This window comes from Acanthopagrus latus, chromosome 9 (genome assembly GCF_904848185.1).
Source record: "Acanthopagrus latus isolate v.2019 chromosome 9, fAcaLat1.1, whole genome shotgun sequence".
Taxonomy (NCBI): Eukaryota; Metazoa; Chordata; class Actinopteri; order Spariformes; family Sparidae; genus Acanthopagrus; species Acanthopagrus latus.
This window is the reverse complement of record NC_051047.1, coordinates 26,714,620-26,728,032: the sequence shown is the minus strand read 5'-3', so window position 1 is coordinate 26,728,032 and position 13,413 is coordinate 26,714,620. Positions and strand designations below refer to the sequence as shown.

General features: G+C 41.3%; 1 protein-coding gene across 8 annotated transcripts in view; it reads left to right on the top strand.

The window, feature by feature from the left end:
• The window catches only part of mlphb (melanophilin b), a 48,386-nt gene extending 34,973 nt beyond the window's left edge, over window positions 1-13,413 (top strand). For 6 of the 8 annotated variants that reach the window (XM_037110815.1, XM_037110814.1, XM_037110813.1 and 3 more), the window contains 8 exons: window positions 256-491; window positions 5,686-5,769; window positions 8,044-8,301; window positions 9,225-9,374; window positions 9,488-9,556; window positions 9,692-9,740; window positions 10,134-10,228; window positions 12,049-13,413. In XM_037110815.1, the coding sequence (XP_036966710.1) occupies window positions 256-491; window positions 5,686-5,769; window positions 8,044-8,301; window positions 9,225-9,374; window positions 9,488-9,556; window positions 9,692-9,740; window positions 10,134-10,228; window positions 12,049-12,075 (968 nt within the window). In that variant the 3' untranslated portion in view covers window positions 12,076-13,413. Of the gene's footprint in view, window positions 1-255; window positions 492-5,685; window positions 5,770-8,043; window positions 8,302-9,224; window positions 9,375-9,487; window positions 9,557-9,691; window positions 9,741-10,133; window positions 10,295-12,048 lie in introns of all 8 variants that reach the window. The other 2 variants (XR_005077146.1, XM_037110817.1) reach the window with 2 other exon arrangements.

Sequence of the window (13,413 nt, the reverse complement as noted above, 5' to 3'; positions counted from 1 at the left end):
TTCTTTAGTTTATGTTGATGAATCAGATTATTTACTTACTTTTACTTTTAGCATCTTGTTTATTCTTCTTGATTCACCTTAAAGCAGTTTCTTCAACACAAAGTAAGTTAGTAGCAGAGCTGGATGATACGGATCAGAACTCTGTGCCAAAGATTGTCTTTAATCTGATATCTGAAACTGTCCAACTCACACATGAAGACAGTCAAACACCAGCACGTCCAATTTATTTACTGATTCATCTCACATCTCCTCCAGATGACCTCGTGTTCACAGACAACCGGACGAATCCCTCTCGCTCCGTCTCCCGCCTCAGTTACTCCTCCGGCGGCAGCGGGAGTGCCTGGCGCCCCCGGAGCAGCAGCTACCTGCCCGGCCCCGACGACTCCGAGGGGGAGGACGACCACAGCCAGCTCTACCCGCTGTACCAGTCTCACCTGGGCTTCACCCACACCTCGCAGGAGAGCCTGAACTCAATGAACCCTCCGCCGCAGGTCTTTATTATCATCATCCATATTATTATATTTTATCGTCGCATAAAAGCCTCTGACTTTATATATGTTTGGCAGAAGCTCATGAAAACATTTGTTCTTGTTGTAAAACAGCAGTAGAAGGTTTGTTTGGGTGGAGAAATGTCTCTGAGTGTTGTTCTGCATTAGTGTTGGGCGGATCAATCCCAAACGTATCAATATTTCCAATAACTACGTTTTATTTTGAGTATAAACACAATTTAATCAGTGGCAAAATACTGGATCCACCTCATGTTGGATTACAGTCTAAAAACACGACCACTCCTTTCCTTTTTCTTCCCTTTCACTGTGTGTTAATGCACATGTACTGATGAAGGAACTTTGTGTGGATGCCTCATAATTTTATTCAGATTTAACAAATTTTCTACGACAAATGCCCAAACAGACGACAGATAGAAAACTTGATGATCCACCATTTCAGGCAGTGAAATACGGTGTAAATTACTAATGAAACTTTAATTGCTATGAAGCAAAATCAACCAAGAGCTGCATTTAATCATTAAAGACCAGTTACATGTCACACACACAGGGTTAAAATGACTATAATAATAATATGAATCAGTATGAATCATGATTTTCTTTGATACACTTCTGACAAACATCTTGGTCCCTCGAGGAAAACTGTGTGTTTATGTCAGATATTTTCTGAAGTTCGCCTCTGAGAGCAGCAGAGAAAAACTCAACATAACGTAAAGTGGAAAGTTGTTCACTTATTAGGACAGATAGACATTTTAGCGAGATGCCAACTTGTTTGCTCCCAGTGCTTCATTGGACCCGTGTGACGGTCGGACAAATACAATATAAACATTTGTCACTTTCTCATGAAGTGTGAGTTAACGTGCATTTAATTAAGTAATTAAGAAGTTATTGAAGATTAAAATGAAACAGCCACCTCTGGCAGATAATTTCCTCGTTGCCTTCAGCTCATAAATCACCATGACATGAGCTGCTTTTGTTAATAAAAAGTATTTGTTTCAGTGATTCCTCTCCTGGTTTTAGTTTATATATCTGATCAAATTAAGTTTTATGGCATCGTCCATCGTGTTAACACACACACACACACACATTAGGAACTACGGATGAGACGTTCATAGTTTGCAATGTTTGAAACTTCTTATGCAATCGGTTCCCATCACTGCACGGATGGATATTCTGTCTGATATCAATCAACGAGCCATCTGGATTTTTTTAATGTAATATAAAAGTTTATTGTTTCCCTTGACACAGTTTTGGCTCAAAGATTTGAGATCAAGAGGAAACCAATCAGTGTATTTTCAAAAAAAAGGGGGTTGACGTGACTGTCAGTGAGATCTTTAAAAAAAGTTCATTCAGGGGAAAAAATAATTATTAGAAAAATATCAACTCGATTCGACCCCGTGGTGCAACTCTGAGCTCTTGGAAGGAATCTGTTCATTATAAAAAAGAGTTAAACGAAACAAAAATGATAAACTTAATGTTGATTATCTGCAGGACGACAGCCACAGTCACACGCTGAGTTCATCCAGGCTGACATGTTGAGTGATCTCGGGGCGACAGCTGCAGATCAGAGGCGGATACATACGTTACATCAGGGTCTATTTATGTGTTTGCATACAGCTCGGTCCCTGGAACGGATCACAACAAGTGTTCGTGGGGAGCAGATCGAAAACAGACTTTGTTTACTGTGAAGTTTGGCTGGAATCGGTCTACGCGTGTCCCCGTCCGCCCTCCAGGATCCACTTCCTGTGTTCTGACACACTGTGAGACTTAAAGTTTAATTATTGAGGTGAAACGCGGATTATCTGATTCAAAGGATGTCCTCTCCGTGGTTATTAAAGATAAGACATATGAAAACAAGGGAGGTGATTAAGCCGTGCGGTGTTATCAGTCCCACCTGGCCACCTTTGATACCTTCTGTCACACAAGAATTCACAGTTGGGCGACACGCTGCGAGAAACAAACGGACCCCACATGTGCCCGTCAGACATCAAACACAGCCGCGATGAATCCCATTGGCTGCTCGCTCAGACGCCGGTGACTCATCGGGAGCGCGCGGGTGTCGCTTCCTCTCGTTTGATTTCCGATTTGGCAAACATTCGTGCCGCCGAGCGAGGCTAAAAAGTCGAGTGACGTGTCCAATTCAATCGTGTTTGTGGAGGAAGACGTCAGGATGAGAAACAAGAAGAGATGTTTGACGCATGTTTACATCTTTAATACGCAGACGGCTCACAAACGAACCCTCCTGACAACTTTCATTTTTGGATGTATTAATGCATTTGTATAATATGTTTATAAAACACTGTGTATATTACAGACAGGCAGCTAAAACCCATCCAAAAAAGAAATGCATCCCATATCACCAGGCCTTCAGTCTGTGGTCCTGGATGATTTTTTTGTAATTTTTAATATATTTCACTAGATAGGTCAGTTAAACATGTCAAAAACTGCCAAATAAGTACAGTATATATATCACGTATATGGAAAATGACTATTTTTGGTTGTTTTCACTGGAAAAACAGTGGCATCATGTTGACAAACTGGAATTTAAATGTGTTAAATGAAGGAATATTTGGGCTTTATTTTCAGGACTGATGAAACACATAACCCGTTGAGAGAGGAGTATAAGTATATAGAATATTTTATGGTAGTTTTGATATTTTTACATTTATTAGGGTTAAGATAGAAAACCTGAGTGACACCTGTGGACGCAACTGAAGTGTCTGTGCAGGTGTTTTGGGGTTCAGTATCTTGCTCAACTTCAACATGCAGCTAAGGCAGAGCCGGGATTTGAACCAGTGACCTTCCGATTACTAAATGAGCCGATTTACCTCCTGAGCTTCAGCCTTCTTTGGTCTGCCGTGTTTGGCTCTGAGCAGAGATGCATTCAAGTCATTTATATTTGTCCAAATCAGGACTCGAGGCTCTTATTGTTGTTATATGACGTCTGTCATGTGCCACAGTTTCACAGCAAGGTAGAATATTTAACATTCTCTCATGAAGAAATGAAGGCTGGGAACAAGTAAATCCTCCCGCTGTGAGAAAGTTGAGGGGAAGGTTAGGTTATGTAACAGTCCAGCGTTAGCGGGCAGGCAGGCGGGAAGGAGGGAAGGAAGGAGGGAGGGAGAGCTCAAAGAACGACTCGACTGATATCAATCATCCTGACAAAACACTCGGCACAGAGCGAGTCTGTTAGAACAACAACAGATCCTGCAGATGGAAGTGAAATGAACGAGCAGAGAGACGACAAAGAAGAAAACCGCAGCCGGCAAGTTGACGTCACTTAGCTACGACAGCTAGGAGCAAGCTAATGTTGGGTAGCTGATGCTGAGCTAAACATGTTTGCTAACCGTCTGTTTCTGACTCCCAAATCTCGAGTTTGAGTCACCCTGCTGGGAAAAAACACAGCATAGACCAGCACCAAAACCAGCACCAAAGCACAACATATGCTGGTCTTGCTGGTCGTCACCAGCGAGGCGGACAGCTAGCATGTCAAAAAATCCAAACATGTGCAGCCAAGAAGCCAGAAGTATTCCTCTAAAACATTAAATATTCTCGACTCAATCAGGAACAATCAGAGTCAGACGTTTGTTTTTCTTGACAGTGAGGAGGCAGACAGGAAATGGAAAGCGACAGTGTGAGTGTCTGACATGCAACCATTTGGCTGCCGAAGCGCTTGTACGAGTTTTGAAACGACTCATAATCTCCACTAATCTGCCACATCAGGGCCGTGTTGATGCCGCTGGACCAGATGTGATAAACAGTGGCCTGGAAACAGAAGTAAACAACTCTCAAATCTCAATTTATTTAACTTGGACCGAGGGGGGTGGTTATAGGAATATATGACATCACCTTTTTTGTTAACGCCGTCTCGCCCACTTCAAATCAGTGAGAAGATAACAAAAGACGAAAAAGGATTACAGAAACGTTCCATCTGGGAAAAAAAAGAAAAACTAGATCTGGTCTAAATTTAGCAGAAAACTGTGTTCATTTATATCTCTTTAACTTTTAGTAAGAAGCTGGATAGTAAAGTAAAGTTGTCAGGGAATTAAAACTAGCAAGATGCAACTAAGTTGTGCCAAAACACAAGAAATTACTGCCTGAGAGGCTCAACTTCACATCAAAGATATGTCCGATGAATCGACTGTATGAAATGTAGACGGAGCTTCCTGCTCTCTAAATTAATCTGATGTTAAACCTGCATTATTTCTAGCAGGGGGCAACTTAACTGGTTTCAAATGAAGGCTGATTGTATGTGAGCTTATGAGAAAATGACCAAACTTCTCACTTAATTCCTCACCTCAGAATATGGTTTTCTGATGTGTTCATGGTCTGGATCTCTAGTTTAGAGTCTTTTTAAACATGGTATGATGTTTTCATTTTGTAAATTATGATCCTGTTTATTGTAAAATAGACAAAGATAAAGCAGGGTGTGCTTTAGGGCGTGGCTGCTCTGTGACGGTGTGTTCTTGAGTTCTCAGGATATCCTGCCCAGCTCCACCCTCTCATGCAGATATGGTCACTTCTAGTTCCAAAAAACAAGATGGCAGAGCTGTAAAGCAAATCTTGACGCTCCAAGATGGTCGTCCACCCCAATGATGTGATGTCACAACGTGTTTACACCTGATTGGCTGCTTCATCAAATAAATCAGCATGTTTTGCGTCTGGGAATCTGAGGAATGAGGGACGCTGGATGTGTTCAGACACAGTTTGTCTGTTTCTCTTCCTGATTTGAGAATTAAGCCTTCCTGCATCGTGACTGATTATCAGAGGGAACACTTCCTTTATTTCACATGTGCCGTATAATTTTCCATAATTTTCATTTTATTTTTTGAATTACGGCGATCCAAGTCGTCTCAGAGAGCCTCTCAGTTACAGTGAAAGCAGATTTGTGGATGAGGTGATTTGGCTCTGAGCTCAGACTCTGGTGAGAACATGAGAACGTGCAGCACAGACTGAAGGTCATCCGTCTCTGAAAGATCTCCTCCTGTGCCAGTTTATTGTCTGATTTGCTTCATCTGAGGGAAACTGGTATCAGATGAAATGCTCTTATTTTGGTGATTTAACTGTCTGACTGTTCTGTATCTGTTGTTTGAAGAAACTGTTTATTTTCCTTAATACCTTCAGTCGTCTGTGCTTTTGATTTCTTTCCTGTTTGTGTCTTCTCCTCGTCTTTCTCCAGATCAACGAGCTGAACAGACGTGTTTCAGCCATTGAGAACCTCCTGAACCACTTAGAGCAGAACGTCATCTCAACATATGACCAGGTAAATCCATCGAAACACACAACACAGTTACCAATTAATCATCCTCATCATCTTCACCATCACATAATCATCAAACCTCAGCCCGGCTGTTGCACAAAAAACATTTTAAAAAGCTGCCAAGAACATGTTCAGATCCAGAGAGGAAAGGACGGTAAAACAGAAACGAACACACTAATGATGGATGGACGAGCAACAAACATTCAGTTTTCTTAATTTTTATATGAACTATGAACCTTTACTGACCACAAAAATTCATGTAATCAAGCGAAATGTAAAGAAAATGTTCTGTTCTGTTCTGAATTTACACTTCAGCTGCACACAGCTGACGTTCATTAAGTCTGAGGCGACAGGATACGTATCGGCCTCATCCTTTACACACCGACTCCTGACTGACTGCCATGTTTCCGTACGGATTCGGTGGTTTTGGGCTGTTTAAAAAAAATGCAGCTACATGCACGGCCACATATGTTGCGTGCTGGACCAGTCATTTGCCTTTTTTGGTGAGGAGCAAAGAGTGATATTCATTAGTAGAGCTGTTCGTGTGCTTGAATCATTAATGGTTCTGGTCCGTTTTAAGAGCTTTCCTGCCAAAACAAATCATGTGGTGTTTGGTTTAAAGGTGCAGGAGACAATTCTGGTGAGAGATAATCAACCCACAGATTGATCACGTTTGAGCATCTTTCAGCTGATTTTAGTTTGACTGACTGATGCTTCTCTGTTTGCTTCAGACTCAACACTGCCATCAAGAGGTGGTTAAAGTACCCACATTCCTCCAGTACAAGTACAGATACTTCTACCGATTCAGCCTCCAGTAAAAGTAATAGAGTAATAAAATTAACTCAGAGTATCAGAGTAAAAAGTCTCACTCTGAAGGACATTTTGTGGTCAAAGCTAACTGAAGTTCACATCATATTATTATAATTCAAAGACTATTAAAGTTAAAAGGTAGAATCAGTAGGATTTTGTCCCAGCCGGTCCATGAACGCACCACAAAGACAGTTGATTGTTGAGTCTCATTCCCAGGACGTCAAATAGACACATGTTGGGTTGGTAAAGTAACAAAGAGAGAAAATCAGAAACTCTCTGCAGATACGAGACACTAACACGCCTTTTCTCCACATTCCAGCCTCCCTCTCTGTCTGTTTACGGCTTCTTACGTCTTCTTATGTCTTTGTTTTGTCTCGGTACATCTGAAATACAGGATAGTTTTGAACATGTGAGGAGGAGAAAGTTCAGATATTTGTGTTCAGATGGAGAGAGGAGAAGTTAATGGTTCTCAGGAACATAAAGTACAGATATGCATCATAACTTAATGTTTCACATCAGTGAAACAGTCTCTCATGTCCATCCTCCTCATCAACAGCGATGTCTCATGTGGGTTTGCAGTCTGTTGTTTTTTAATTGGAACCACCGATATCATCAGATAATGAGCCGTGAACGAAACACAGAACTTTATCTCATCTGGTAATTGGTGACTATCGAGCTTCAAGTGGAGAAATATTTGATTGCCTCATGCTTTTCCTCTTTCTTGTGGCTTCGGAGTCTGCACACCACACGTCTGTGTTCATGTCCATATGATCGCCATGGTAACAGGAGAGTTCAGTTTATCATCAGACACGTTCGTGCAGGAACTTTCCTCAGAGACGCAGAAGCTTTACAGGAACTTAGTGCATCTCTGTCTTAATTTCACTATTTTACCCTCTAAAACATTTCTAGTACGTTTCAAATTCATTTCATCCGCCAATTTTAAAAATCTGCAGCTGAAACTTCAAAACTTCTGTACAATGTGCTTCAACACATCAATGTGGAGTTAAAGAAGAAAGCAGATGGACCAACAACGTCGTCCAGGCTTCCTGCACACGTAAATGACGTAGCGTGTAAAAAACAGCTGTTTCTTTCTGATACATCAGCGGAATAATTTGCCAAACCTATGTTTGTCTTTACATTGGATGGAAACACAGAAAACAAAATGACTCTTGAAAAGTAGTTTCATTACAAAAAGCTTTGTACAGGTGGAAACGAGACTAAAGCTTAAAACTACTTGTCACAGTCAAAGAGTCGTCAGTAAAAGGTTTTGTAGATAATGACTGAAGAAAAAGGTTTGGAGCTTCTATTCAAGGCCGCCAGCCTCTCTGATCTGTTTCTGTTTTTCAGAAATACCATCAGTGCTCCTGCATGGAGGCGACACATCAACTGCCTTCACTCAAACAAAGACACACAGTGCGTTTTTCTCAGCCACATATTCTCTCCTCTGTTCCTCCTAAACCCAACCAGGCTCCTCCGACTCCTACCAGCTCCTCTCCTCTCCCTCAGTGGGAGGACGTGGACTTGGAGGAGCAGCAGCTGAGACAGAAGCTGCACGAGATGACGGACAACATCAGCGACCACAGCCTGAGCTCTGATGAGGAGGGCTCCGGCCGGCCAGAGGTGGAGACCAAACCCTCCAGACTGCCCACCAGACCCGCATCCAGATCCAGCATCACCGTCTCCAGACTGGAGGAGGAGCTGCCTCAGCAGACTCACCCTGAGAAGGTAGCACTGAAAGAGCAAACATCAGCAGAGGGAGATACAGTTCTTTGTATTAACATTTCATTTAAAGCCAGAGAGTTCATTAGAAACACGCATTCTGCTGCACATCTGGATCGTTGCACATTCTGTACTTTAACAAACAGCCTGGCTCATGAAACTCCATACCACCTCTTCTGGAATCCAGTTCAAGCGCACGCTGGAGTCATAAATCAGGCCACTCAGCCCGAGCGTTTATTTTTCCTCTGCAGCCATCAATCCCAGATTTTCTGAAATGCAGAGTTGGCTATAAAAAAGCTGCTTCTTAGAGGTCTGAGCTGTTCTCCCCGACGTTTCTTCCCCTCCAAAAGTCACAGAGCCACAGCGCTCAGGAGAGCAAAGACACTGTGGTTTTCTTACATAACCACCACCGTTCTGTTCAAACTGCATCTCCCCTCTCCAGAGTTTTTAAAGGGTCACGTTACCACACACTCCTCTGAAGTCAGAACCTGATTAGGCCCAAATTTGTAAAGCTGACTGTTTTGTTTCCATTACGCCTGAGGAGGACAAAGGTCAGCGTGCTTTCTGTTCTGCTTTTAATCAGACAGAAAAAAAAAGCTTTTTTATGCTTCACGAGCTGCGACAGTTTTCTACAACTGATATCAGTCCGATCAGAGGTTCCAACATGTTTACATGGACGCAAAATGACGTGATGTGGTTCATGAAATCCTTCAATTGGCTCGTTTGTTAAAAGACAGGACTTTAAAGTATTTATAAAGAGTGCGATCAGGGTTCCTGGAGGTCTAGGAGTCACAGCGCCGTGTTCCCCACAGGTTTCCTGTCTTCTCTCGACTATTGATGCTCTATTAAAAGCATAAAGCAGCCCACAAAAAACAAAGTACTTGATGGAAAAAACTTTTTTTTTTAATTTGGCCACATGTCTCCTGTAGACGTACGTCTCAACGGAGAGCCTGGAGAGGAAGTGGCGCCCTCTGGAGGAGGGATCGAAGGAGAGCTTCAGAGGCTCGACAGCCATACTGGTGGAGCTGGAGGGCCAGGTGGCACAAGCTGCAGCCAACGTCCAGAGCGCCCAGAGTGAGGTAAGACAAGCAAACAGAGGCTGATCTGAGCTCAGCTGACATATTCAATTTATTCTGAAGAGACAGAAAGAGCAGAAGTGTGCAGAGTAACGTTCTCGCTTTCTCTCCTGAAGGTTTCTTACATAGAGAACCGGATCGCTGCCCTGAATGCTGCCGGGATGCCAGTGGACAGAAGACGAAGGGTAAAGACTTTTAATTACACTTACGTTTTATTTTTAAATCCATAGTTTTGGAGTCAGAGTGCACAGGAAGCAGAGATACTCAGAGGGCAGATTTTATCTTCCTGCTTGACTCAATGACTTGTCGTCTTCTTCCAGTCCGCGATCCCGATCCAAGCAAGAAGACTTTCCCACAACTTTCCCACAAGTAAGAGCCGACACTGCTGCCCTTGAGCCTGATCCCCAGGGCCTTGTCAATGACTCAAAAACATCTTAACCTTGTTAAACTCAGAGAACATGATGATCCGTTTTGAGAGCTAGAAAACAGTGTGTCCTATTGTACAGCAGCTTCACTTTTCCCATCTGTATATCAGATACGTGGATTCTCAACATGCAGGATTCCCACAGGCATACTGAGCTATAAACGGCAGAATAATCTGAGGAGAAAAGTAGTTAAACTAAACAATTTTCAGAGTGTTATTTTTGTCATGCCGCTGAGAGCTCAAGTAGTGCTGTACCTGACAACGAAGTGAAATATGAAACCACAATCTGCTAAGTTTAAAACGAGAGAGTATGATGTGCATGTACAATATGTTTCCAGACCAGGTGGACAGGTTTGTGAGGAACTCCCTCTACAGGGGCTCCCTGACTCAGAGGAACCCAGTGGCCAAGCCCACCCCCAGGGCTACCTCTGCGGTATGACCCCCTCCCCCCCTCGACGGTGCTGGGTGCAAAGAAGAGTTCAGTTCCACTTCAGCTGAAGTAAAATGAAAAAGCTTAACCAAAAGAACTCATAGGAAAACAAAAAGAAAATGTCTGATTCTTAGATTGTTTTTGTTTGTCTGTCTCAAAGGAGCAATTTGTGAGATATGGCCAGAATTTTGGTTTGAAAACGTCCAAAAATGATTCTTTAAATAAAAGAAGAAGCGAAAGCAGTGTTGATGAAATGTCAAATACATTTACGTAGCCCGTTAGCATGACATCCATAGACAGTGTCAGAGCTGCTGTAGATCACCTCCATATTCCCTTGAGTTGGTCTCGGAGGCCATGTTCAGGCCCAGTCCAGTGTCCGGCCTCATTAACTCTCACGTCAGGCTGCCAAATCCCGTCTCTTGTGGAGACTGAAGTCCCAGTCCAGGCAAACTCCAGGGCTGCTGGTTAATTTAGCTAATTAGCTAACGGTAGCTATACCCAAGGATAGTGAAGCGTAGCAGTTGTTAGATACTCTGATGATATGCTGCCCCTCAAAAACTGGCCATATTCTACAAATTACACCTGAAGGATATTCAACTAATAGTCTGATATAGAAATACACTAATGATTAGACTGATGCCACTCTTAAGTCTGTGCGCCAGGCTCACTGTTTCCCTCTGTTTACATTCTTTATGCTAAGCTAAGCTAATTAGCTGCTGGCTTGAGCTTCATATCTAACAGGTGGACATAAGAGTGGTGTTGAAATAAGCAAATGAGAGCGCGGCTCTATTGAGCGAGCCTGTCGTTGGAAATGAACTCTTCGTTAACTGGTTACACTGGGCTTTGTCTTCTTCTGGCCTCAGGTGTCCAATCAGAGTTTGCGGTGGTTTGAAATAATCGCATTTGATTTGATTCCTGCTTCCTCTTTTTTTCAGTCAACTAACAAATTCTGAGCACTTGTTGCATTATTGAAAGTGTACGCCAAATGCACCAGCTGGATTCAGAGTTTTAAGTTATTTCAAAATAATTTAAACAAGTTAATTCACTTTTGACGTGCTGCCAAAAGAACCATTAGCGGCTGAATTATCTGAGAGGGAAGAATGAAAATGAAAAGTTGCTGCGATGTCTGTTTGCTGCGATCTTAAATAACCTGCCGTGTTTTAAACTGTAAGGATTTAAAACACGTGTGCTGTTGCATCACACAGAATTTGACTGAAGGAGTGTCTTTGTCTCATCAGCCGAGATTTCTAAAGATTGAAGTCATTAAAAGTTATTGATAAAGATTTGAGACATAGTCGTGAAATATACTGAGTGAGTGTTTGTTTAAAGAGAAATGTTTTCAGCTGAATGAGGCTCTTTCTGCAGCTCATGTGGGAGCCAAATGTCTTGGAGCCGAGCCGTGATCAGGTCCAGAAGTCCTTCTTGTCTTTCATTATCACTATTTGCTTCATAACCACTTCACACAGTGTGAGGCCGTTAATGTTTTTGATTTTGGTTTTAAAAACAATGAACACCAATCGTTTGAAAAATGATTATTTCTGTTCTTCGAATCTGTTCTTAGTTTCCTGTTAGCGTCTTTTTTTCTTCAGTAATCATTCACGACCGTCACGTCTCACGATAACAAACGATTCGTGAATCATCGACGTGTTTCTAAATCCAACAGATTACAGACCTGCCGTCGATCCTCTTTTGTCTGAGTTGCTATTAATGATTTCACAACTAACAATAGATTAATTAACCCGATCTGAGCATGAAGTGACTGATTAATTATCGATCAAACAGCCAATCATTGTGTCCGTTTCTCTCTCTCTCTCTCTCTGCAGAAACCAGTAATGACTCAGGGCTCGTGAGGAGGCGGCTGAGCATCTTGTGATGTTCTCACAGTCTGTGAGACGAAAGAGATTCATATTTATAATTCAAGACGCTGTTCAGAGGACGGGAGCGCTCACGTTTCTTTTTTAAACTGTTTCCTTGTTGTTGTGATATTATTGTTGTTATTTTACTGGGCTAGATCCAAACTATATTTATATTTACAGTAGCTGTTGAATGTTTCACATCATGATATGCACTAACTCTGCTGGACCTGATACTGATATACGTATAACTAATATACGTTAATCTGCAAGTTAATCTCTTCACCTTAATGTGCGGAAGTTTTCACTTGTGCTAATCTAAAATCCGTAGTGATTTATTTAGATGTTCAGATGGTACAAATGAAAGCTACAACATTTTGAATTATGCTTTCTTTATTACACAAATAGTCAGCCAATCCAAAAATACTCCTTTCTTCTTCTCTTTCTTTTTACGTCTTCTTTAATTATCTTCACTCCTCTCACTAGAAGAAAGATTAAACATATTGTCAAATGTTAGTTAGAGAAATCTTGATGTATATAAATCTAATAAATATAGACATTTATTCATGTTCCCTGTGTATATGCATTGGTGCACAATATATCTGAAATATGTAGTTAACTTTTGTTTATCTTTATATATTGAAGATAAGATATAACAGCTTTAATGATATTCAGTTTTTCACCTTTCTTCTGCATAATCAATCGACTAAATCATATTTATAAGGCTCTACAGATGTGAAGTTGAATTTCATTTGGGAAAACGTCTTAAATTTGGACTTTTGGTCCTTTTTTTTTTAAACCACAAGTCTCATATATATCATCATTTAAAGCAGCATTATGTAGAAGTTGGCATCTTGTGCAACACCACTGTTGTAAACTCAAATCCCACGTCTGTAACAGTTTGTTAGGTGCCGATTACAAATAAAACTCATGACGTCATCACAATGTCATGTGTTGAAAACATGTCATCTTGTTACAAGAAGCTGAACCATCTATCATCCTTATTTTAAAGTCAAAAAGTTACATAATGTTGCTTTAATTATGACAATAATGAATCTTTATCTGTGTGTTTTCTTTCATACTTCATGAATTAACGTCTGCGGTACAAATGAAATCATGACACCAAATGAAAATTCAGATTGTTATATTTCCTCTGTGTTAGTCAGTCGGTCCAAACGCAGTTCAGTAACAAACTGTGAATCAGTTTGTGATTGTTTAATTTTTGTTTTAAAATCAGCTGTATTATTTGAATGATATCATAGCAAGTCTATTGTGGTTAGTTAAAGGTACAACAATGAATGTAAATCAAATAAATACAGACATCTATGCACTTTC